At 39.5% G+C, this 26771-nt stretch overlaps 1 protein-coding gene across 2 annotated transcripts; it reads left to right on the top strand.

The window, feature by feature from the left end:
- The first annotated feature begins 785 nt into the window (after positions 1-785).
- Positions 786-26771, top strand: baiap2l1a (BAR/IMD domain containing adaptor protein 2 like 1a). Of its 2 annotated transcripts, none has more exons than XM_069155969.1 (14): positions 786-1025; positions 2395-2470; positions 2673-2759; positions 12013-12074; positions 12213-12284; positions 12486-12620; positions 16252-16404; positions 16525-16668; positions 17080-17206; positions 17772-17985; positions 20564-20617; positions 20728-20875; positions 24254-24294; positions 24431-26771. In XM_069155969.1, the coding sequence occupies exons 1-14, from the start codon at positions 975-977 to the stop codon at positions 24501-24503; spliced, it is 1437 nt and encodes a 478-aa protein (XP_069012070.1). In that variant the 5' UTR covers positions 786-974; the 3' UTR covers positions 24504-26771. The 2 variants fall into 2 exon arrangements, with proteins under 2 accessions (XP_069012070.1, XP_069012069.1); XM_069155968.1 differs by having other exon boundaries at positions 20725-20875.

Below are 26771 nucleotides of genomic sequence, written 5' to 3'. Positions count from 1 at the left end.
GTTTGTTCAACTATTAAAAGACAAAAAAGTCCTGCAGTTAGTTTAGTGTCTGTCTGTCTTTCTGTGTTTGTCTACATGTCTGTCTGTCTGATCAAAGGAGTTAATGACAAATGCGGCCCAGGTGTGTGTGTGTGTGTGTGTGTGTGTGTGTGTGCGTGTGTGTCAGGGAATAGGGGCCATAACCTAGCAACAGTGCAGCCTTCTGTGTCCTTCTGTGTCTCAATTATCCTCCATAGACAAATATTGGGTTTCATACTTTCCCAAAAAGCCCTCAAAAGGCCCAAACTGTCACTCCTGTGGCTAGAATTAAGTTTCATGTGATGACTTAAAGGTGATTGTGGCTTTTCATCTGCTGGGCTACATTGCCCCCATGAAGCCATGGACAGTCATGTTTTACAGTAACTGCCAGTCACTTGTTAGACAAATTGAGTAGACCTATATATTAGTCGCCTATTTCTTCTACCACTGCGTTGATTTCACAAGTGCAAATTGTTGGTTTAAGGCGCCCTCTCTCGGCCAATCGGAGTATTTCATGTGACCACCAGAACCCAGTGCCAAAATGCGTCATGTCTCCATAAGTTTTTTTTTCTCCCTTAACAAACACCAGTCACCACCTTATTGCTTTTTATTTCACCACCTGAGCTCTTAAATCTGTAGCCTATTTCCTCCTCTCGTGACGTCATGGCACCCTCCTCTCCCCGCCCTCATCACCCACACTAAACACACAGGGAAGTCTCTCGGCGTCCCAGTCAGTGCGTCCGCCGCCAGCTGCCGAGCATCTCCTTTCTGCCCACACGGTGTCCGGGTGCAGACAGGGAGCAAGACCGGCTGTGTGGGATTTATTATTCGGAGTTAGTGAACACCTGGATTACCCAACACCTTTTTTGTTTAACAATTTTTTTATATTGTTGTTATTTTTGTTTTATCATTATTTTTTTTTTTAATTTTGGGGGTTTAAGAAACAAGCTGCCATTATGTCTCGGGCTCCGGATGATGTGAGCAAGCTCACTGAAAGTACATACAAGGTAAGTGATACATTCAGCAAAGAAGGGACTAACTGACCATTTTTACATGGGCTGTTATGACTAATTCTCCTTATTATAAGGCCGAGAAGGGAAATTCGCATGTCATAGTTAGTTTTTTTGTTTTGTTTTGTTGCATTGGATTGATGTCTGTAAATCAGAATGAACTGCTATAGAATCGTTAAAGACAGTCAGCGTGTGCCTGTGTTTTTATTTTTTTGAAACTTGTCACTCTTTGTTTGAGTTTTATGCCCTTTTATGGCCTTGTTTATTAAATACCTTTATTCACGTCGTAAAAAGAATCAGTGGTGTAACTGAAACTTTCTATTAACAAGTGTAAGAAAGCCCAACAAAACAAATACCACTCCAGGGACACACCCTATTATTTAATTAAATACAGGCTTATAAATCACAGCAAACCACACTGTTGTTAAGAAACCTCTGTGTGATGTGACGAAGGAAGAAAGTTTTTTTCCCCATCAATCAAGCAGTTGTCGTTCATTAACAGACCTAAAGTTATCCTATCAGTAATTTGATCAGGAGTTTAATCAAACTGCAAGTTAATCCATTCAAGTTGACACTGCAGCTGCTCACATGGGATAAGTAGGATGTCTGTATGGTTGTCTTCTTATCTCTGAGAGGACCACATGTCCTCATAATTCATTTATTTTATACAGTTAGAAATTTATATATTGTTGGAATGATAATTTTATATTAGTTCTGAATGTCCTCTCTGCTTTAGCAGCACAAACTGTGTGTCTGATCTGTAGTGTGCCACAGTTTCTGCTGGGAAGGAGAAAGAAGGAAACCAAGGAACCTGTTTCCCTATTTTCTTCTCCTGTGCTCTGTGTTTTCTCTCCATGTAAAGTCATACCTGCCCCTTTTTGTTCTATTGAGGGCGTGCCAGGGGAATAGAGAGAGAGAGACAGGGAGGTGAGCAGCACTTGATTGTTGAGACATTTCAATAGAGAGAGAAAGAAAGGGGAGGTGGAGGGGGAGAGTGATGAGGTTCATGCCACAAATAGCTGCAACTTCGTGTGGGACTTCTTTCTTTTAAAGGGAGTTGCACAGCATACGTGAAGGGTCAAGTCAAAGATTGAAAGTTTTATTGTTCTCACATGGTGATATTTATAGAGCAACAGCTCAGACACTTGCACTTGTTTTCATGTGTTTCTCTTCTCCACCCACTCCCACGAAAATAGACTCATGAGTTTTATTATTCATTATATTTTTTTAAAATAAAAAATAAATAAATGATATGATATGTTTGTGAGTGAGGAAAAGAGAAACACACTACAAATCTGTGCGAAATCAGGAGAAGCTGTGGTTCTTTATTTCATCCACCACAATGTGTCTCTACTCTTTGCCCCAGAATGTGGTGGAGCAATTCAACCCAGGCCTGAGGAACCTGGTCAACCTCGGGAAGAACTACGAGAAATCAGTCACAGGTAAACACCTTTACACAGGATAGTACGGGATGCCGCTCGCTGATCCACAGGTCCTACAGGGAACCCTGTTGTGCATCAATGTCTGCTGCTGCTCACATTCCTCTGCTTTAAACAGAACTTTCACCAGAACTCAAAAAGATCCTGGAAATCTTCTTTAACAGCCTCTGACTTGATGATGTTTGTCTCTTACCCTCCTCCAAAGCAATGACTCTTGCTGGAAAGGCCTATTTTGATGCAGTGTCAAAGATCGGAGAAACTGCCACCGCGTCTCCAGTCTCCAAAGAGCTCGGTGAGTCTCATGCAATTCAAGTTTGAATCTACCTTCAAGGAGTGTAATCTCAAAGGAGTGTCTCTGCTGTAAGACTAGAGCTTAAAAAATGAATCTACTTGTACTTACGTTTATATGTACTTAAAGGAGTTGGTTCACATTACTGGAGATGCAGTTATTTGCTTGCTCCATGCTCATATTTGCATATAAATGGAAGAGTACAGCCAGCAGCTGTAGATTTTGCATAAATCTTGGAAATTGAGATACTTCTTGCCTGTCTCTGTCCATCGCTAACAAAATCTGCCTACGCTCCTCTATAGATTTAATTAACTAATTAACATTTATACTATACAAAAGTGTTAAAAAAAAAAGAAAAAGACGATTAGTAGTTTTAGTGAGATTACGTGACAGATTATTTCTTGCCTGGAAACTGAAGATGACTTTGAAATTTACCTATTGCAACCTCACAGTAACAACAACACTCCCAGAAGCCACTGCTCCATGACTGAGCAATATTCGCCTGTAAAATCACATCATGTTGCTTTGTACGGCTCAAACAAACAAAATATGGTTTAATTATTGTGGTTAAGGGGTCAAATTTTGTCACTTTTGGACAGAACCAGGCAAGCTTTCCCCCTGGTTTTGGCTATATATCGCATAGACGTGAGTGGTATCATATCTTCCTCTTAGAACAAGTAAACGAATCAGTGCACCTCCAAAAATGTCAAACTGATTCTTGGACATTATCGTGACATGATGAAAGGGACTTTTTCATGGAACTGAGCGCTTATGTTTTACCTGTTGGATAACAAAAGCAGGTCGCCATCAAAAGTTTTTCTTGAAGAAACTTCATCACGGTAAAATTTAACCTGCATGTAACCGTCATCTCAATTCAAGTAAAGTACGAACAACATCTGGAGATATAATTTATTGGACCCTCAAGGCACAGTAGCAGCAGAAATTTATTATTCTGTACTGTCTACATCTTATTGAAGTGTTTCTTCTGTATCTTTTCTGAAGGATGTAGAGTCTCGTTTTTCATCCATCCTATGAGTCATCTCCAATTATTCTGTTAGTGCTAAAGTCTGGAGCCGGCATACTTTGTCCAGGGGTCTTAATTTGTCACTTTTACAACTCATCAAGCCTTTTGTATTATACTGAATCACTCCTTAATGCAGGGATGTGCAAATTGGCCTCTTGAAAGCTAAGGTTCATGTGACAGGCAGAAAATCAGAGCAGGGTGGTTAAAATGGAAAGATAATGCTGTCATTTTTACCCCTGGAAAATTGTGAGGACAGTGAATCTTTCTGTCCATTTACATCATCATACATAACTTCTCCACTGTCATTTTTCAAAACAGTTTCTCTTCTTTTGAATGGCATTTGCATTACATGTACTTCAAGCCACAAACCAAATTTTATGAGATGTCAGACTAGATAAAGTTAGATAGAGAGATGTTCACAAAGCTGTCACTGTGTGCAAGAGACCAGATTAGGTGTGTCTATCATGGTTGGTGAAAATGTAAATAAAGGAATAAGGAAGTGACGAAAACACCATGGCAGTGTAGTGCCAAGGTCTGAAAATGAAACCATAAAGAATACAAATGGAAAGTCTTGTCAAAAAAAAATCCTCAATCCCAGGCAACCCAGATGAGATTTTCTGCTTTTTATTGTTCAGCCTCAACCAAGTCTTTTAATCATAATGTGAAATAGCTCTGTTGGTCCAGAGCACAGAACGTATTAGTTTTACAATAACCCCTCTGAAACTGTCAGTTTTTCTTGGTCTACTTTTCTTACTTTTCTTGGTCTACCAATAGAAAATTGGCCTGCGTCCATGTCACGCAACTGTTCAACAAATCCACCTCAGACATGCGCACAATCTGGCAAAATCCATCACGCAACAATAACACTGTTGTCTGTGTTCTTGGTTGTTTGTATATAATATATAGATATATACTGTACTGTATATACTGTGCATTTTATATTTTACATTTTATATTTTTACTGCTATTTTACTGCTATTTTATTGCTTTCTATTATTCTATTATTATCTATTGCTTCCTGTATGCTGCTGGAGCGAAAAAATGTCCCCTCGGGGATTAATAAAGTAACTACCTAACCTAACCTAACCTAACCTAACCTAACCTAACCTAACCTAACAAGGTGCCTCAGGTTTAGGCGCAAAAACCACAAGGTTAGGTTGAGGAAAAGATCATGGTCTGGGTTACATGTGACTTTGCCGCAAAGTTTAGCTTTGTTTAGGCCCCAAAACTACCTGGTTAGCATTCGGAAAAGGTCAGAGTTTGTGTTACGTGCATAAGTTAATTTGTGTTATGTATGTTACGTAAATTAAAGACATTACTTTAAAAAAATCCAGGTTGATTTTTGTTTCTCACAAACTCAAAGGCCGGTCTCTTTGGAGAAAGTCCTGTTTTGAAACCATTGACCCACTCAATGGTCATCACATGATTTGCTTCTTTCACAACCCAGTCTCAAACATAGGCATCACAATTGTTGAACCGTTACTGTGAAAACAGTGTTTTGATCAGAGAAAATTTAAATCTAAAATTGAATAGGATAAAAGCTGAGAAGGCTGTCATATTGAAACAGGTTTGTGGTTTGAAAAAAAGCTCTCTTCTTATTTACTATGATCCCTGTTACTATAGGTAAAATGTATGAAACCCATCTCGCCACAAATTACCAGCCCAAACAAGTGAATTCTGTATCTTGACTTTTAAGATAAAACTATTTTTTATGTTTGGTGCTGAAATATTTAATACGATCTGAGACATTTCCTGCTCTGCTGGAATGAAATGTTGATCAAGTTTGTTTGGCCACACCTGTCAGCGAACAATGGCAGCATTTCATCACTCCATTAAATAATGTGTTCACGTTACATGGTCATCCCGTGACGTTGTCACTGCATACCAAACGTTAAACTGCTTCCCAAACATCACACAAGATGCTGTGTTGGCTTTGCTGTGCTTTGAGCATGTGGAAAGTCACATATGGCAGCTTCAACCTTGAAAATTCAGTGTTTGTCAAGTCTTGGCTTTTTACAATTGGACAACTTTTTGGTTAATAGTAAGAGGCCAACTTTTTTGGCCCACCATTAGTTTTGTTTGCTACAGCTATCCTGGAGTGTGTGTAGTCTCTTTCTGTGTGAGTGTATCTCCATGTATGAATCTTTTTATCTTTTCGAGACCTTACCTTGCACATGTTTTGACCCCTAACATAAAAAACCAACCCCAAAATCAAAAGCTCTGCTTCAAGTAAAAAGCCTCGAAAGGCCCTGAACTCCAGACTCTGTAGTCATTCCTCGACTGCCTGGAAGTAGACAACGAGACGGTGTGAATTCTCTCACCCACCGCAGCAAGTAGAACAGCAAACACGCTGAACAAACAGTCCGACAGAGAAGACTGTGTTCCCACCACTGATCCTCCTCGTCCCCCGTTACTCCGTCTGCCTCTTCAAACTGTATGAAAATAGGAGAAAACTGACTTCTACAGTGTTTGTGGTTGTTTATCACGGCCTCAAGTGAATCTTTACTCCATCTTTGACAGTAGAGTACTTGATGTGGGCACTTTAAACTGTAAAAAATGACAGACCAGATGCATTACTGGCTACTTCTCTGCTGCAGACACCTGTAAAGATTTTCATTCTTTCCTCCTTCTGTGAATGGTGTGGTGTAAAAAGCACTTACGTCAAAGACGTTGGCAGGTATTTGCAGAAAGCCACCTGAGGCTTTTACTCTGGCGCTGCTCTTTTTTTGGTCCACATTTTTCTTTCAGATTGTTGCTATAATCCAGGTGAAAGTGTGGTAGAAGAATGCTTTTTAGCCAGCTATCTGAAAGAAAGCTTAAAAACTATACACAGATGAGTGAAAGTATTTCCCTGTGCCAGTGTTCCTTGGTTCTTTTACTTTGCTAAATTCACAAAAAGTAGCACCATTATTCGTAGAGAATTCATTTGATAATCTTGTTGCTTGAATAATTTATGATAATAGCCAACTTCTTGATAACGCTGATAAAATTTGACACCCAGGAGTGGCTATAAAGAGAAAAAAATTATATAAACGCTGCGAGATACTCAATCCTGCGCACCAAATTTTGTGGCTCATGTGTGCCATCATATTTATTAGCTACTCACTATAAATACATTGAGTAAGTAACCGTTTGCTTTTGTCGTAGTGTAAAACGCTTTCTCCAAGAGGTGATGTTATTGACATAGATGTCGGGGTGTTTTCTCATGATCTATCTTGTAATAGTCTTGCATCCAAGATTTAGTATCTCGTGACCTCGATACAATTTTTTTTCTCTCTCTTTCCCGAGCCCCACAATATTGATCTCCCTCCATCACTAAATGCACCACATGCTAATTAGCTACTACTAGTTTGATATTGTTTGAATATTGGAAAAATAACAACAACAATTATTTTACAAGAAATGTATTAATTTGTAAAGTATATTTTACCAGTTAAAAGTTGACTTAATATAAAGTCAGCGCTTGGTTCAGTACATTCAGAGGTTTTGCTACAGGCTAACTTTAAGTAAGCTTTAAGCAAATATTAGTGATGAATATGCATCTGTACGGAGTCAGTCTGCTGACTTTATGGCTCGTGTCCTTTTTACTTTTGTTCACCAAAGTAAAAAAAAAAAAAAAGAAATTGCTGAGCCGTATGTCTATCAGTGTATTTAAAAGTCATAGTTTTCAGTGGGTGTACATTTAGAAGTTTCCTCTGCATGATCGCCTGACTGGACTTAGCAGGGAGTTGCTACTCCACTCTGAAAAGCAGCAGGTATTCAAGGACTGAAATTGTTACTTGGAGAATGAATAGCATGAACCCCACCCCTTCCACCTTTTCTCTACACTGTTTGTCAAGCCTCAGTTGAAATTGTTTTTTTGCAGTACACTGTCAGCATGAGAAAAATGGTAATGTCAGCCAGTGATTTTTTTTTTTTCCCACTCTCTCTCCAGACAATGACGATTCAGAACTGATAGACTGCTCAGTGTGTCTCGCCGATAGCTTTTGCAACAGGTTTTGGCTTTTCAGGGGAGACATTTTTTCGGGTTGATGTTGTGGTTAATAAGACTAGGTGACATTTCTAGCATGTGGCTTCCAGACATTTTACAGGACTGCGTTACTACACACCATTTCTTCTATCAGTAGCCTACAAGATGGGCAATTTATCTCTCCTAACAAACACAACATCAACAGAAGCACAAGGTGGCTATAAATGGTCCCCAAAAGTCAAAATGCACCTTATCTCCTTCCCTGTTATATTTTGTGTGAGAACATCTGCAAACTTAGCAGACTTTGTCACAGAAGTACTCGTCTTCAACTTAGCAGTGCACAGAGAGAATGATAGAGAAGACTAGTTCTCAATAATGAGCATGTCTCCATTTCAAAAAAGCCTCTAATTGACATTTTTCATGGCACACAGTCTGACACGGCACACTAAGAAAAGCACAGGTGAAGCAAATTTTGCTAACGATGTCACAGTTCCATTAAGTGTCCAGTGAAAGTCACCGTGGTGAGCCAGCAGACTCAGGGTCAGGGCCCTGGAAGCAACTCAACCTCAATGGAATGCATTTATAATTTTTTTTAATGTCATCAGTAATACCTGCGCTTTTCTTGCTATGACAAGCCAAAATGTCTCCTGTGAAGAAGGTCTGTTTCATCTCCTTTTCTTTACACCTTTGTCTTGAAGTGGGCCAGTAGTCTTTAAGGTTCAGCGTGTAGGATTTAGTGTGTGGATCTAGTGGCAGAGATGAAATATGAGGCGGCAACCACCACCTCTAACCCTCACTTATGTGACTTAATTACTTACACAGTCAAACCTCAACTAACTTTTTAAAGCTATTTGATGCTCTATTTCAGTTTGTTGCATTAAATAAATCGAGATTTATTGTTGATGCTCAGGGCTGCATTTAGTTTTATGTGCTGTAGTATTAAATTGTGTTATGTGCTGTTTATGATGACAGGTCATTGCTCTATGTTAAGGCAGTTTTCACAGCTATTGATCTACAGCAAACGCAGTAGAATGACTGGATGCTGAAATCATTAAACATTATTAAATGAATTGAAACAAAAAGAGGTTGCTTTTGTGAAATAAACTGATGATCAATAATCAAAAGCGGCATATTTGATTAGTAATAATGAATGCAGAGTGGAACCCAAAGTGCTCTAAGCATCGTCTGCGCACAAGTTTGTCGCAGTGTTTGTGTAGGAACTAAGTGTATTCATGGGATACTTCTATTAGAAGTGTATCCCTCAAACGTCCACTTTAGATTGCATTTTTATTCAGTGATTGACAGAACGTTCAGTGTCCATTTATTAGCTGTACTGGGGCTTTAGGTCATGCTGTGTGATTTCATCGGCAAATGCAGTTTGCCGAGTCATCACATGTGTTTTTGTTTCAGAATTTATTTTTATTTTAAGACCAAATTTTACAAAACACACTCACCTATGTGTCCAATTATTAGTTGTTCTGGTGGTTAGTAATGTAATGTGGTTTAGTTTTTTATTCAATAAGTGTCTTAAGTCCTTGGAATTGATTGGTATCCTCAAAAGTTAAGTAGCGATGTTTAAACAGAGACGCTGATATTTCTATCACATGACACATTGTTTTCCTCCCAGAGGGTGATTAGCCAAAGTCACCACTCAGTCACTGCAGTAGATTAAGCATTAATCACAGTGACATCATCTTGACAGCATTGAGGGAGTAGCAAATCCATGGTTACCGCCAAACACAATCTCCTCCCACCAGCACTGGAATATGTGCAACTGAGATACCATTCGATCCTGATTCACATATGAGGTGTCCATGTTTCGTCACAAAAAGCCTGCGTGGACAAGCCCAGTGATACATCTCAGTAAGACGATGACCAATGGCGGGTCCGGGGCTAGTTGATACAGGAGATCATTTGTGTACTTGGTGAGTAGCGGAAGGATTGTCAGCCACTAAAAGTGGTGAAATAAAGAGAAAGCGTGCCAACCAGGTCAGCTATCAGTGTTTGTCCTGCCAACACCACCTCATATTCCTTATTTGACACCAAATAGGCAGGGTTTGTGTTGGTACATGGAATTTCCAGCTCATAAAAGGCGTTACCTGTCGAGAATGTAGAAGGCGTTGCTCTTTTTTTCTTTTTCTTCTTTTTTTTCCTTTTAATCAGCAGTCTTGTAAAAGAGGCATTCGACACAGGTGGTGCAAAGATCACGTTACAAATATATAAATAAAGTCCAGTTTTTAACCTTTAAGTATAACACCATTAGAAATGTCTGTTTAGATATTGGTTTCTGCTTAACTTTGAACTATGTTCGACAACACAGTTGGATTAGGAGTTTTCAGTTGTGTTTATCTTTACATTCACCAAGCTTTATACTCACAAGCACCCGGCATGTTTCTGATTCAGGTCAAAGTTCATTTTATTTTAGTTGTAAGATGCTGCATCTGTAATATACATGATACATTTTAGGTGGGCAGGGTTTAATGTGTTCTTAATAATGAATCACAGGTCAAATGCGTGAATCATGGACGGTGTAGTTTTCCACAAGTATCTTTTATCAACCTTGTATTAACCAGTGTAAAAAAAAAAAACAGTGAACAATACATTGATTATTTGAAATCATTGAGGGGAGATTAGATTATTTTGGTACTTAAAATCCTCAAAAGAGAACAAATCACAAGCATCAGACATAGATGGGAGATAAGATATAGAAAAAGAAAAAGCTACCTGTGCTGCTGTTTATGAATAGTAGTCCAGTAGATTGTTTAGCAAAGTACGTATTTCTCATAGACTTATATTCAGTTTTAATTTATTTCCGTGGAGAAAAAGCCTTTTAAGTGTCACTTCTCTCACTTTTTTTGTATACTTTGCCTCTGTGAATTCCCTGCAGTTTTCCATGTGTCAGATTAATGCACCTTGTGATGACTATTTGTAGCATGTACCCTCCCTCAGATTCACACCTTGCTCACTCCAAAGGTGAAACCTGCAGGTGTACACTGGCCTCTTTGAACCCCCTCCCCCCACCCAAAACCCCTCCTGGCCTTTTCTCAGCCTCCCCTCTTCAACGCCGTGCAGTCTGTTGTCGCGGCTGTGCAAACAGCTCCACGTCCAGTGCCACCCCCACGTCCGAACACAAAGGCGGCATTTACCAGTACGTTCTGGTGACCTTCAGAGGGCAATGTTGTTGTAGCTGCACGCTGCCTGGCCGGATCACAGAAGTGCAGCTCTGTATCCCCAGGTCATTATGTTTGTTTTGCTCTGTGCAGAGGTGTGCGGGGAGTAATGTCAGGTGCCGGTCGTTCAGGTGCAGGTGTTTAGGTGGAGTGTGCCGACTCGGGCAACTTTTAGACATTTTTCACCCCAAAAATCCCAAAATGAACCTGGCACCTGTGCTTTCTTTACTTTCTTCTGAAGGTGTTGAAATCCACGTAGGTCGTCCTCTTCTGCTCTTCTCCCTCACACTGACACAGTCACATGTCCAGATATGATGTCCAGTAAAACAAACTGTGTTTTTGCAGCTTTCACCAGAACATTGTGTCCTATAGTAAACCTTGAGTCTAGATTTCACCCTATTGTGATAGAGGTAGCTCTATAAACCGCCTCGCTACGACTGTCCACTTCTGTTTACAGTATTGACTCACTCCCATTGTTTCGTGTCATATGCCGCTCTGTCTGTGCTGTAGCCTGTCTGTGAATGGAGACTGTTCTGTATCTGACTGCACAATAACAGAGCGTTTCATAGAGATTATTTATTGACGGCTGTTCAAATATTGAAAGGAGATAAAGTCATGTGCAAAATATGGGCTGTCAAGATGTATGCAATGCTTGATGGAAAAAGCAGGCTACATTTGTGCAGTAGGTTTGGAAAGTGTTAAACATTGATGGTTCTTTTTCATATTATAGATCACATCCACTCTTGAGTCTGTATATCGTTGTACACTTTTTGGATCTCTGGTTTTGAAATGCTTGCTGTCACCTACCCCTTTAAAGGAACAGTTTAACACAGTTATTGGAAGAGTAGAGAGTTTGCTACCGCTCTCGTTTATCTCCAGTAAATATGAAGCCACAAAGAGCATCCAGTTTGCTTAGTTTACAAAAAGACTGGAAGATCTAGCAGGCTCTGTCCAAAGAAGACATTGATAGCCTACCAGCAAATTTAAAGCTCATTAATGTGGTGCATCTGTAAATGAAAAAACAACCTGCTGTAGTGTTACATCTTTTCGTTTAAATTATTCTGAAATACTTGTTTCTGATGTCTGTTCTAGGTGTGGTTCTGATGGACATTTCAGAAACCCACAGGAAGGTCCACAATGAACTGGAAGAGAACGTAAGTAGCTTTAAAGGATAAGTCTGGTCCTGTAATTGTTAATACTCAATAGCTCAACCAATTTGCAGCCTTTCGCATTCTTAGGTCCCATATTTGATTTGTGTTGCAACCGGTATAAGATGTGTTTTCTCTCTGCAGCTCAAGAGATTTCACAAAGATATTATTACAGAGCTGGAAAAGAAGACAGAGATGGATGTTAAATACATGAATGTAAGTGTCCTCTTCTGTACACCGACCCATCCTCCCTCTACTTCTCAGAATGTTTTTATAAACACATTTCATGGAGACAAAACTGCTTCGGAGGAAAAGATAATGATGATGCTTAGGTTCCTATTTCAGCATCTCACATCTGAGGAACGTTTGTTCCATAAAAGCGGCAATCTGCTCATCTTCTTAACTGTCTGACTGTAGGCCACCTTCAAGCGCTATCAGTCAGAGCACAAGCTGAAGCATGACTCCCTGGAGCGCTCTCAGACAGACTTGAAGAAGCTGCGGAGGAAAAGCCAGGGAAAGCACTCATCCAAGTACGAGATCAAAGAGAATGAGGTGAGACCGAAACCCAGCCGACTCCATACCTTCAAAACAGAGCGTGTACAAATGTTATGACTGGTTTTGATTGGCTGTTGAATGTTTCTGCTCTGATGCCTCAAAAAAAAAAAAAAAAAAAAAGAGAATATGACGGTTTGGAGAGATGCGGCCAAGATAGTCCTACACATGTGGAGGTAGTGGTTTTCATGTGAGGTGAATATGAAACTAGTCCTCCAACCCATATGACCATATAAGATCATTTGTTGCTACCATCAAATCCTGCAGTGTTTCCTACATTAGTGCTCCTGCAGGTTTGTGCACAAAAGCCCTGTGGTTAGGTTTGGGGAAACATGTAGTGTGTTGAAGTTATTATTACCTGAAGTTATGCAACCTTTATCGTCGTGGCAACAATTAACAGGGTTTAAAAAAACTCCCGATTGTGGTTGGAAACGGGAAACGAACAGCAGTCTCCATCCATCCAATATATTATAAAGACATTATCTGAATGGTTATTTTGTTCAGGCTCACATTCATGTGGATACCACGACAAATAATTTTAATAGACTTTCTGCCGGCATTGTTTCCATTTTCACATATTACACCACAACGTAATGCAGCGTTAAGATGTCGTGGTCATTTCACGTAAGGTCAAAGATCATTTGATAATGAGACACAAGATTGTCGTTGTTGATACGACTGATAAAGGTGGCTTAACTTGAAAATGTATCTGTGGCTGGTGATGAGCAGCTAAAGGACAGTCTTTGAATAGGTCTCACTGGACTCAAATTCCAGGTTTTAAAATTACATAAGATTATCATTAATGCTCTCTTATACAGGGAAAACCATCCAGATGCCACCATGTCTAAAGCTGCTTACAGATACTCTGTTTTTACATGAAGTACATAATGACCTTTATACCAAGGCTGACTGTGTTCAACTACAGGCTGTGTTTTCATTGAAGGCACACACACGCCCAAATTTGCACAAACGCAGGTGTGTCTGCAGGCACATACTGTAGTTTCAAACCCTGATGACATCCAGGTTGTAGTCGATGTTGCAAGTCAGACTAGTCTTTACTGACCAGGGCACAGTCCCATAAACCCATAATGTAGATGATTTATGATGATAATTAAAAAAAAACAATTACGCTGTGCGTAAACGCTCTATTTAGAAAAAGCTTTGATTGGTCACACAACTAGTTATAAACATCATCAGTTGACCTTAACAAGGCCATTTCTTCAGAATAAACATAATACTTACACTTTACAAATCTTACTTCGAGTCTAGTTGCTCATTTAACTCTCGGACACATCAGGATACAGCAGCCTTCAACATTTACTGATTAATGTGTGGTGTTTTAGAAAGGAGTTGTGCAGCATGTTATAATTTTAATGGACTTTGAATGCATTGAGGTGATTGTGAGTAATGTGCATTGAAAGACCATCAGCAAGTTTATGTCATGTTGTAATTATGTTTTCTTCAAACTATGAGAGAAATCAGACTAATTAGCTAATTATAAAACTTAAAGCTTTGTAATGTGTCTAAGATTGAAAACTATAAATTTGAAGTTGGTGTTTACCTTAAATTAAGGATAAAAGCTTACTTCATTCTATTAAGTTGTTGTTTTGATATTTGAGTGTTCAATGCTACAACAATGGCCTCTTATATAAAAGAGCCATAGAACATGCATAATAGCTATTTACAAGCAGATGTGGATAAACAGCAAAGTGCTCTCTCAAACTTGTATCTCAAAAATGTCTTTGGAAACACAGCTGTGCCACTGCGGAGAGATCACAAGTACACAAACACCACTTTGAAGTTTTACTGGTGCGTGTTGACATCGCCTTGCTTCAGTAGCTTTTTTGTTTTAGGCTGTTCGGTTGGTATATTTGTTGAAGTCCTGCTTCCAAATGTTGGGCATAACTGTGTGTTTACACCCTTCTGTCCGCTACCAACAAGCAGCCTGAACATCTCAAACACACATTTGCTTTGTAAATAATTTAGATGAGATAAAAGAGGAAGTGCGAAACCTGAGTAATAACTCATGTCTGTCTCCTTTTTTTTCTTTATTTTTATTGACTGTTTTCATGGCCACACTTTGATGATGGATGGTGTGTAAACCTGGCTTTCATTGAGAGGTTTATACAAAGCCTTTAATTGAACAGTCAAGAAGTGACTGCAGGTTGTAAAAGGGATGTAGGTGTTCAGACTTCTAAGAGTCGTTTTGTCTCTGCTGCTGCACTCACTATCAAGTCTTGTTTATCTTTGCACTTGAATGGCACCTTTTTAAAGGACACCTGCACAATAAGTTGTCATATCTGGGTGGAGGTTGATAGCCTGATCCTGTTTCTCATGCCGAGCTGAAACTGGGGGCCCCTCCTCCCTCAGAATTGACCTTTTCATTATCTGATAAAAATGACACCGGTGGACGACGAGGGAGACGAGGCTAACCGGACAGGTTTCTAGTAATCATGCGCGGGGCTCGAGTAAGCCGCTAGTGATGAGCTCATTCCAGTCCGTCTGCTCTTTGCCCTCTCGTTGAGAGTCAGGGAAGTTGTTTGCGGCGAAAATGGGGAATGATTCAGCGTCCGAGAAAATGAGACCAGACAGGAAGGGAAGGTCTTTAACACAGCCCTTAGAGACAGACTACTTTACTGTCACCATGACAACCTGGGGGAAATGGGAGCGATAGGGGCGTGGGTGTAGAATAGGGACGGGTGAGAAGACCCTTTTTTTTTTTTTAAAGAGTTTGATGTCAGGTCCACTCACCCATTCACACTGCATGACAGGCAGACTCTCTCTCAGGCTGTCTGTGGGGAGGGCGGGTCTTTCAGCGCACTGATTTGGTCTCCTGCCAAGTTGAGATTGATCCCGAAGCAGCAGGAGACCCAAATAGAGTTAGCACTAAGTGCAAGGACTTTGATTACAAAGCTCATTAGTGCGTTGATTTGTGAATGTGATCTGGGCACACAAACATTAAGAGGGAGCCATCAAGGCACAGTTTTCAATCTCGGGTCTGACTTAAAGCAGCACAATCCCCCAACTGATGCTCCGAGGTGGTGGTGACTGCAAGATAAACATGTAGTCAAGAAAAAAAAAAAACACCGATAAGCTCAATCTTTACCAATAAAAACAGATCAAGTTTAAAAAATATTTTATTAGCGCTGATAAGAGCGACAAGTTTTGTTTAACACTTGAGGCTTACAGAAAGTTCATGTTATAAGTATTGATGTTACTCAGGTGTGTCCAACTGGCTTGACCTCAATTAGCAGTTAACTAGATGTAATTCAATACCATGAACAGAAAATCAAAAGAATTGCTAAAGTAATAGCAGTCAAAAAATGAAATAAAAACAGATGAAAATAAATAAGTAAAACTAAATAAATGTAATAGAAAATTGACAATGATAAAGAAAGAAAGATGGAAGGAAAAGAGGAAATGGGAAAAGAAAAACATTTAATTAGTATTTTAAGTTTTATTATTATAAATCACCGACTTCCAAACCGTTGTGGTTTAATTTGGTGCACTTGGTGTTTACTTGTGGAAAATCTTCGAAATGCATTTATTACAGTGTATCTCATGTCATCGCTGCTGTCATTAATCCCCTTCTGTGACCTCTTTGCCGTCCCGTGACCCCGAACCTCCGCAGTACATGGAGACCATCTCGTCGCGCCAGGTGGACATGCAGAAGTTCATCGCCGACGGCTGCAAAGAGGCCCTGCTGGAGGAAAAGAGGCGCTTCTGTTTCCTGGCGGACAAACACTGCATGTTCTCCTACCAAATTAGCAACTTCCACGAGAAAGTAAGCAGGGACACAGATGAGGCCAGATCCCACCAATCCACCCACCCACCCCACACCTTCCACAATTATGGATTGTCTAACACCCGCTCTGCCCAATTTTTTTTCCCCTGGCGTTTCCAGGCCAAAGACATGCTGGCTGTGAAGCTCCCCAGCTGGCAGGAAAAGTGCAGGGACATCACCGAGGTGCCGGACACAGTGGTGACCATGATAGATGAGCTGTCCAACACCCCAGAACAATCACCGCTGGTTGAACGCTACAACAAGGTGAGTTTGGATCATGAATGAGGAGGATAGAGATCAGGATGTTGGTTTTTACTCTCTCACATATTACTTTGTGTTTCATTTCAAAAGAGACTTGTTGCTATTGATCACATGCTTTGCTATCTTCCTGTTGTATCAGATGAATACTCTTGTGTAAAGTAGTAGGACATCATCAGCCGGCTGCCAGCGAAGGGACATCCTGCATGCGCTGTTGTGTTAAAGTCCACTGAGTGTTTTTGGCCACAGCTATTTATTGCTGCGTAGGAGGAAGATGATTAGCTTCAAATCCAGTAACGTCTGTCTAAAATTAGCGCACTCATGTGGACTTTGTCCTCATGAGGTCATCCAGCCATAATGCTTGTTACGATTGAATATGGTCATAACTGCATCTGCTGTTGTTTGTCATCTCCTCAGAATCACATAGCTTCGAAGGGGCCTCCTCCTGCTCCACCGCTGAAGGCTCAGATCAGTCCGCTCGCCAATATGTTCAGCCAAGAGCTCCAATCTCCGCTCTCCTCATCCTCCTCAGACCACAACTTGGGTAATGATGACTGCTTAATAAACATGTTTCACCCATAAATGATGAATGTCTGAGATAAATCACCTGGCCATGATTCATTAAAACTACAGTGACCAAATACCTTTAAAACAAATGTGGGGCAAAGAGTGTTTGTGTGGGACACGCTACCAATGCTGAGAGACTGTCCAAAATGTTTGTATGACTATCCAACTTAGAAAATAAACACAGGCAATATACTATGCAGGTTCCAGGATAAGTTTAAAATAAATACAGAGGAGCACATAAAAATGCTGCAAATAAAGCTGGGCTCTGAGTAAATGAAGGTTAAACAACACATTTTCATGTAATATCTGTCTGTTAAATAAGGCTGTAACCAGCAGCTGCTACGCTCAGCACGAAGACTGCAAACAGCCAGTCTGACTCTGTCTGAAGTCTTCATGCTGTGCTAATTAGTGGTGAGCATAGCACAAAGCTGCTGCTAGCCTCATATTTAACCGACAGATATAAGAGTAGTGTTGGTCGTCTAACTACAGAGTGAATACACGTATTTGTCTAATCTGTTAGTGTGACTCTCCTCTGCCTCCAGACCAGGGCAGTCTCGGAGAGGGCAGCTTGCCCCGGTCGGCATCCCAGTCATCGGGTCTCGAAGTGGGCCGGAAGACCAGGGTCAGGACCATCTTCCCCCACACGGCGGGCAACAACGACACGCTCCTCAGCTTCGACGAAGGCGACATCATCGCTCTGCTCCTCAAGGAGGAGAAGGACGGCTGGCTGTACGGAGAGCTGGAGAGGACACGGCAGTGAGTCTTCAACCACCTTCTCACTCAGTGATATGTTGATGGCTGACAGGTGACCGGCAGGATTATATGCCATACTGCTCACGTGGAAATGTTAAAGACCCCCCACAGTGAAAATGAAGTTTTTAACCTTGTTATCATGTCCCTGAAGTTTTTTTTTTTTTTTTTTTTTTTAATGCTACAAGACATGAGACTCAGGAACTGCAATGTACCAGTGACGGTCTTAAAAACATGGATTCAGACAGCCAGGGTTTCATACATCACATACCTGAGGAACCAATCAGATAACACTAATCCACTTACACTGCGGGGCTTTCCCTATCATTGAGCTGCAGGTGAGCGGAGGAGGAGTGGGTGGAGATGTAGGCGGACATCATTTTCATAATCATAGATCGATACAAACTAAATAAAGGTGTAGAGTTACATCTAAACCATTTTAAGGCATTATGGATATATTTATTTTTCAGTTTTGATAAACAATGATGAGCTTTTAGAGTTTTAATCAAAGTCAGAAGAAGAAGAACTTTGATGTTTTTTGATTTGGTTTAGGTTTTTTTTTTTTCATGATTAGTCAAAGTTAAGTGAACTTTTATCTCTGGTTTTAAAGGATATATTTTTTTTATTCTATAATTTTCATATTGTCTACAAATCCCATGCAAAGACCAAAACCCACAATGAACCAATCCTCCTTACAAGCAGTGAAAACTATAGTACCCAGCTGTTTCGGGAAATTGCTTCACCTGTTTAAAAAATTAAACCGCATACAGTATTTGTGACCATTTTTTTTTAAAGACTTGTGTGTCAAGAGAAAACTAATTTGCACAGGCTATAGGGAGGTCAGAGAGCATTGACAGACTGGTTTCGGACTTTTTCTGGTATTTGTCCACAAAAATTTAAAAAAAAAACAATACATAAAAATTAAGAAAACATCATAAAAAAATATTAAATTATGCCAGTGTCATCGCTTAACCTTTGGATCACAATACAATATTTGGAGTTTTTAATGCTAACATAACTAAAACTGAAGCTTTATTGTGGAATCTCTCCCTCACATACTTGATTTCAATGTAAACAACTGTTGGCACACCCACGAGATGAAATGTACTTTCATTCCAACATATATGCAACTGCAACTGACACACAGGCGTTTTTCACATAACTCAGGTGGCAGTACGAGTCCCTGCTTCGTGTTTTGTTTGTTCATGTTTTGCTGTGCTAATACATCATACCTGGAAACGCAGAGTATGTCAGGTATGTTCAACACCACAGTCATAAAGCTCTGTGTCTCTCTCTCTCTCTCTCTCTCTCTTACACTCCTGCCCTGTCTAACAACACCACACACGGTTGTTACTCAACAATGAACAAATCATTTTTATTTTACTTCCTACTGACACCTGATGATAAGTCAGACAGAATTAAAATATTTTTTACAACAGCTACATGTGAGAAGGAAATGTTTTTCTCAGGCACTGATTCAAATTCTTCCCTGCTTAATATTCTCCTATAAAAACATTGCACCATTCACTTTGTCTCTCGTTTTCTCTGATTAACCTGTTTGAAAATGTTTCCGTACAGCAAATTGTGTTTTGTTTAAGTAGCCGCAGCATGAATAAACCTCTAAAGTAGCCTTTTAGTTAAATAATTACAATCATCCTCAGCTCTTCACTGGATTAATTAAGTCTCCTAATGCAGGATTACGGAGTGCTCACAGTTTGCGTCAAATGTTTTTTTTTTTTTTATTCCCACTTTGAAAGGGAATAACACAAGCCTTATCTGCTCACTGTGTTTGTCAGTAACCTGCCTGTCGAATCAAAGTGGTTTTAATGCAGTCAGTGGTGGGTTTTTTTGTTCGAGAAGAAGACACGTTGGGATAAATCACAGGACATTCTGTTTCTTAGCAACAAATCCAGCACATTGGTCTAGTAAGCCACCCTTTTTTATTTTTCTCAAACCGTGACTTGGAGACAACTTCTGAGCCTTGCTGAAGAAAATCTTTGCATCTGTCAAATATTTTGTGGCTTATATGTGCATCTTGTTCAAGTGTGTTGTCTGCAGCCGTCAACTATTTAAACTCCCTAACCCTTAAAAAAAAACAGATCACTTGCAGTCTGTTGTATGCATGAAGAATGGGGAATATCTTCAACAGACGCATTTACCATTTTAGAAGAATTGATTTTTGGGCATATTATTCTATTATTATGCCACCCAGGCTGAGACGCACTGATGTACATCATCTAATACAGACATAGAGATTTATTTCTGTCATCAATCAAATAGTTAAATTATTACTTTCAGCTTTAATATATATATATATATATATATATATATATATATATATTATTTTTTTATGTTTTATTGCTTAATCTCTCACTTTCTTCCATATTTCTGGTTATGATTTTGTCTTTTGTGTTTTTAGCCTTGGCATTTGTAGCTAAGCCTTTCTGTATATTTTTATAAGAACCCTAGAGATACTAGTTATTCCCATGGTAACCTTTAACGATAATAATCATTGATCAGTAAATTAAGTATGACTCATGATGTGATATTGTTTTCTGATATTGTGACGTGTCTCTGTTATTAGGCGGGGCTGGTTTCCCTCATCCTACTGCAGACCTGAACCATATTTATCAAACAGGTAAGAAAATATCACCGCACACCAGGAAGTGAATCATCGAGTTGTTTCACAGCTGCCGTTTGATACCTTAGACACCTTTGTTTTAAGCTGTATGTCATACATCTCAGCAGCAATCTCGGCACGCCGGTGCGTAGCCTGAGTGTGGTCAGTCTGACGGAGCGGCAGGAGGAGGAGCCGGTGCTGCTGCCGCCGCCAGACTACAGCGACAACGCCCCCTCAAGCCGGGTGGTCCTCTCAACGCCTTCGCCACAGAACACGGTCAGTACCAGCACGCAAGCACAAAACCACGTCATCTGTTGCAATTGTTAAATCAGTGCAAAATCCTTTTTTTTGTTTAAACATCCCCATTTTGTCAGACTGTTTAATCACATGGAGCGGCAGCAGAATGTACCATCTCCTTTCGCTGAGGCACATTTTTAATATAATCTTTTGATTACAGAAAGAGACAAACATTCACCCTTCAGTTTGATGGTTTAGTTTGATGTCAAGCATCTGTGACTGCTGGAAATGGTGTGAGCGAGTTGTGTGCAGGTTAATTATGTAATTGTAGGACTTCTAATAAATACATTTAATGTTTGCTAAAAAAAAAAAAGTGTAATCAACGTTTTAACCAAAGATTAGGATAAACACAGGACATAGAAAACAAACTAAAACATGGGCTTCAGGCTGGGGAATGGCACTGTAACATACTAATATAAAACGTAAGTTTACAAAAAAATAACTGTTTTTTATTGTGGGTCAAGATGGTCGGTTGTTGTGCCTAAAAGAGGCATTATGAGTTATTATTGCCATTAAACATTTGCATTATCAAGTATGGTTCATGCGGTAAGACCGTCTTGTTATTTTGACAGACCAGTAATCTTTAATATAAGGAGTCTTCAGTCATACCTGCAGCTTTGTCAGGTTGTACTTTGACACAGATGCTAACATGCAAGTGACAAAGGAACGCACTCTAAAGTTACTTGGACAGTTGGAAAAACCTCACCAACACTGACCTCAAAATCCAAGATGGCTGCTCCGGGAAAGCTGTTGAGTTACTGTTTGAGGCCTTCAGGCTTCGTCATCAGATGTTTCTGCTAATATCAGCTAAATTGAAACACTACATAAACAACACTTTTCAGTGTTTTTCAAAAGCCTGCCGTCCTTCTCTAAATCTTTTGAATTGAACCACACGACAAACGGCTCCGTCCCAAGGATGTATTTTTAGTTACAGCATTGTTACACATGTCGGAGCCATTAACAATGAGCTTTTGTTATTTCTGGAACAGAACCCGGAAGTTACGGTTTCACTCGACTCTTTGTTTCACTTTGCTCCACAAATGTCAGCCTTTACTTCAGAGGAAATTTAAAGGAATCCCAAAACTCATCAGGATGCATCGCTGGAGTTAAATCCAATAGATGTTTAGTCAGGATAAACACTGCAGTATGCAGAGCCATTCTGAAAGCTAAAACTGTGGAGTTTGTTGTGGATCAGGCACTTGGTATACCATAGTGAATCAGCTGAGTGGTCAATAGCAGCTGCCATGTTTTACTGTCTGAAGGTGTCTGTCACATGTCCTACAAAAGGCCGTCCCACTCTCCACGCCCACACCACAAAATGCCATCACACTGGTTGAACTTTTAGCCTGACTAATCGAGGCTTATCAACATCTCCTCGTGCGCAGTCATCGCCTCCACACCCTTAAAACAAGCCTCAGCCAGAAACACACCTCAATTGCTTTATTCAGTAACAGGAAATCCACTCTATTTATCTAAATGATTATTTCCCTAAAGAATGTGTTTCTACTGATGCAAACACAAATGCTGTAGAGGTTCTGTTAAAAAAAAAAAATGGAGAGACTGCAGGAGAAGGAGAGCATAAAGGACAAGAGGGTGCAGACACAGTTTCATTTTGTGGCCGCACTGTGTCAGCTGAGTGAGAATGAACTATTATCTGTCCAGCCAGCCGACAAGCCCAGGCACAGTTCTTCCTCCCGTATCACCTCCGTCATTGCTCTGCCTGTACTGTACTGCCTGTACTGTCCTTTGTATCTGCTGCCTCAGGTGTTCACCATGAAATAAACTGCAGGGAGAATTAAACCCTTCCTACACACCTCCCATCCCACGAGTCTCACATTTTATAATCTTATTTAAGGAAGGAATCCAGAATGGATGAAAATATTTCATAATGCCACATATTAAAAGTAATTCACCCTCCTTAAAACATTTGTTCAGATTAAGTCAGAAGGCTGACTGCTCTTACTAAATCGGGGGTCTCAGTTTCACTGGAAAGCACTAAATTGGTCAAAGTGTTCTTCACTACAAAAAAAAAGACACTAATAGCTATTAAACAGTGTTGTCGGGTATATTATTATTTAATTATTTTCTTAATTTTACAATAATCTATACTTTTGTATGATCAATAATTCTACTGCCCATTGCAGTCAGCCCCTGTGAACCACTATGTAGACTTTTGACACTTTCATATACATTAAATTCAAACAGGATAAATCCTTTTAAACACAACAATTTTGGAATATTTGCATCATGAATTGGCTTGCATTTGGATAGATTTGACATTTTAAGACTACTTGCTACCAAAGTGTGCAACAAATATTGTAAAAAAAAAAAAAAAACTTTTATGCTATTGTAGGAAAAAAGGGGCATTTAACGTAGGCTAGTTAGCTGTAATGTTATATCAGTCAGGTTTTAACTACATTTGGACCAAATATGTTTAATTAATTTCTAAGTTTGGCTTTGGAGGGCAGAACTGTATACAGATGTGACTTTCTGCCAACATTGAGCTGATTGATACTTAATTCCACATTGCTGCTTGCAGGGAAAACATAACTAATCTTAATCTCTTATTAACATATTTTTGGCAGTTTAACTTTTATTTATTTTGTATATCCCTAATGAAAGCTTTCTAAATGGAGGCATATCAAAAAAGGATTCTCAGTAAGATTTGGAGTTCTTTAAATTCACCAAATGACCTGAGGCTTAAATTTAAACATAAATGTTGGATACGAGGATCATTTAATCACAAATAAAAGTGTGTTGAGACCAAATAGACAATGTGGAATGCTTTTTTCCTGCAATTAGTAATCAAAACAATAAAGAAGTCTTGTAAAATAGATGTTGTGTACATCTATGCACCTAAAAAATACAGTAAAATCAGTTAAATAGCAGGTCTCTATCAAACCTTGTCACACACACTGAATAAATATTGATACAATCTTAATTTAAGTACATGATCTGATCTGATAAAAACTGAGGGGGCGGGTGGGCACACAGTGCGGGTATTTATGTGCCTCAACGTTATCGTCTTCATGCTCACTTGGCTCTAAGATTATCACCGTGCTCAGGTGAGAGAAAAAGAGGAGTGTGTGTGTCTCTTGCCAGCCTTTCTCGATTGTCTGGATTCCAGACTTGCTGAGGTTGTAGCATAACTCTGTGTCAAAGCTCTGCTGCACCACTCGGGTGTGTGTGTGTGTGTATGTGTGTGTGGGGGGGGGGTTATCAAACCAGTCCGTCGACTCCTACTTCCTTCACAGCTGGAGGGAGTTTTTGTTGACTGTGATGGTGTGTGTTGAATGTTGTCTGTCTTCGTCCACTGCATCTTCAAGGGTCTTTTTCTTCTGTTTTTTTTGACAACAGGTTTCTTTAGTCAATGGGACTGCAAAGGCTCCTTTTCTAGGGTGAGTGACCTAACACAACTAACAAAAATTCACAGATTTGTGCGCGTGTAAGTAAAAGTTGGCCTTCAACTCAGCAAATTATGAATATGATGTTACACCAGCTTTTTTTTAATTTCCCCCCATTTTCATCCTGCAGAGGAGGGAATCCATTTGCCACGGTCAAGCTGAGGCCAACTGTCACAAATGACAGATCAGCGCCAATCGTCTAACACAGACCGAGAGGATTTTTCACCGCTGTTATGCCTTCAAAGGAATCATTGAACATCCCCTGCGACACACTGAATATCTCCCCCAACCTGACATCTCACCAGCCTGCATGCTCGTCTCTCTCAGTACCGGTCTGCTCTATTAAAGGGATCCACGTGGCTCAATGGTGTTTTACATTAGCCACAAAAAGGGAAACATTGCATAATCTGCATATGGAGAAACCGGACTTATGCAAAGCTTTGTGTACAAAGAACATGTTTGTTGTATGCATCAGGTTTGTGTAAAAGGGATAATTCACTCCAAAATGAAAGTTCAGACTTTGTCTAATCCCCTTAAAAGTTGCAATCAAATTGACAAATATATTGCATTTCCTGTGGCTGCTTCACAATAAAAGCCAGCACGTGGTTTGCAAGTTGCTTCTGTTGTGCAGCAGTGGCATTAAAGTATTAGGTCGCATATAGTTGACCAGGAAATTGTAATGGCATTGAGTTGAAAGAGCACTGTAAACAGCTGTTATCGCAGAGATCAGATTGCGCTGGATTACATGCACACATCATTTCCTGTTGAATCTCTCATCTGCAGGTAGCTCATGTCACCTACAGTAAAAACTACTATGTGAAGACAGGACAGGGTAAGATGATATGACACAAGATATTGTATTCGATTTTGGATCTCGTAATATTGTAATGTCGCTTTAGTGACGTCTTTTCCTGGTTTTAAAAGCTGCATTGCAGTAAACTGATGTAATTTTGTGAACTTACCGGACTGTTTTGTTATTTGCCTTTACCCACTTACTGATAATTATTCATCAAAAACCTCATTGTGTAAATATTTTGGAAAAGACACTCATCTCTACAATATCGTTCCAACACTGATATTGAGCTATTTGGTCAAAAATATCATGACATTTGATTTTGTCTATATTGCTCAGAAAAGATGTTTTTACTGAAAGTTAATTTATTGAGGGATAATAGTGTCCAAAATTGGATGTGATTTCAAAAAGATTTTCAGAATTAAGACTTCAACTTGACAGCGATACATAAAACCTGCAAACAGTTTGTGTTAGCCTTTTAAATAAGTGGGGAAAGGCACAGGCCCATCTTTTTCTAGCTAATTCAAAATGGAAGTAAAAGCCTAACGCAGTTGTGATTTTACAGTTTCTCCAGATTTATTCACCACCACACTTTTCCACCGTATACAGTTTTGGACTGACAATAGCAAATAAAATAATTCAAGAAAAACAATTCAGAAAATTATTTGGCAACAAAACACGTGACTTTTTATGCTTGCATCTACCATATTTAAAGATGACTTTAAGTGGTCAGAAACAAATCTGTCAGGGCCTGCAACTGTCAACTGAGACACTACTGACATGCTTTTATGAAGATAAAGTCTGCATCTTTATTTTGGGGTAAACTGTCCCTTTAAGATTTTGAAAGAGGAACAGAGGCGGCCTCATAAAGTCTTTTTAGGCTTGTATGTGTTTGGATATAAAATGAAGAGATGCAGATGTAAATGAGTGTGACCTGATACTGATGAAACAGACCAGCACCTAGGCTGTCTTCCTGACTTGCCAAAAAAAAAAAATATATGTATATATATTTTTTTTTTTTGTCAAATTATTTGTGTCTTTTTTTTTTTTAAAAAAGGCATTGTGATATACTGAAGTTGTGAGAATGAAGGGAGAGTGACATGTTGGGAAACAGGTTTGTCGTTTGAGTGAAGTCAAACAGTATGTCACTGTTTGAAATGAGGAGGCTATTTATATACATTAAGTTTGTATGAAATATTTAAATAAATATGTATCCAGAAGTCCACTCTGTGTGGGTGTCCCTTCAAACACGACAGCCACGGGGCTCAATCTGAGCCATGGATCCCACCCTGATTTAGATTTCAATGCTGGTATGTATTTTAAATGGGTAAAAATTACCTTTTGATGAAGGGAAATATTTCCCTTCTCATGGTTTCATGTAGATTCTGTGCACAATACACAGTTTATGCAACATTAAAATGTCCTTTACTGGTAGACATTTGAATTGTGTGTGAAAAAGTGGCTCATTGTTTGAAATCTACAAAGTATTTTGTGAGGAAAAGGACTTTTATTTTGCCAGGTATTTGCTATACTGAATGTATGAAGGGAAACTGATGAATGAAACAATTAATTGATCCACCGATATTAGAGAACCCATCGTACTCACATAGTTCTTGCCACCTTGCTACTGTGTTGACCAATGTAGTCTGTTTTTTTTCTCTCAATAAAACACGATGAA

This window comes from Embiotoca jacksoni, unplaced genomic scaffold (assembly GCF_022577435.1).
Source record: "Embiotoca jacksoni isolate LCO1_2020_lvr unplaced genomic scaffold, fEmbJac1.0.p SCAF_20, whole genome shotgun sequence".
In the NCBI taxonomy this organism is placed as follows: Eukaryota; Metazoa; Chordata; class Actinopteri; family Embiotocidae; genus Embiotoca; species Embiotoca jacksoni.
This window is presented reverse-complemented; position numbering and strand designations above follow the sequence as displayed.

What these genes read in the sequence shown, in the direction of transcription:
- baiap2l1a (XM_069155968.1), top strand. Translation starts at nt 975, where the DNA reads ATGTCTCGGGCTCCGGATGATGTGAGCAAGCTCACTGAAAGTACATAC. An exon ending in TGGATGTTAAATACATGAAT is followed by an intron (nt 12,285 to 12,485) that starts GTAAGTGTCCTC and finishes GTCTGACTGTAG; the next exon opens with GCCACCTTCAAGCGCTATCA. An exon ending in CTCCTCAGACCACAACTTGG is followed by an intron (nt 17,207 to 17,771) that starts GTAATGATGACT and finishes CTCTGCCTCCAG; the next exon opens with ACCAGGGCAGTCTCGGAGAG.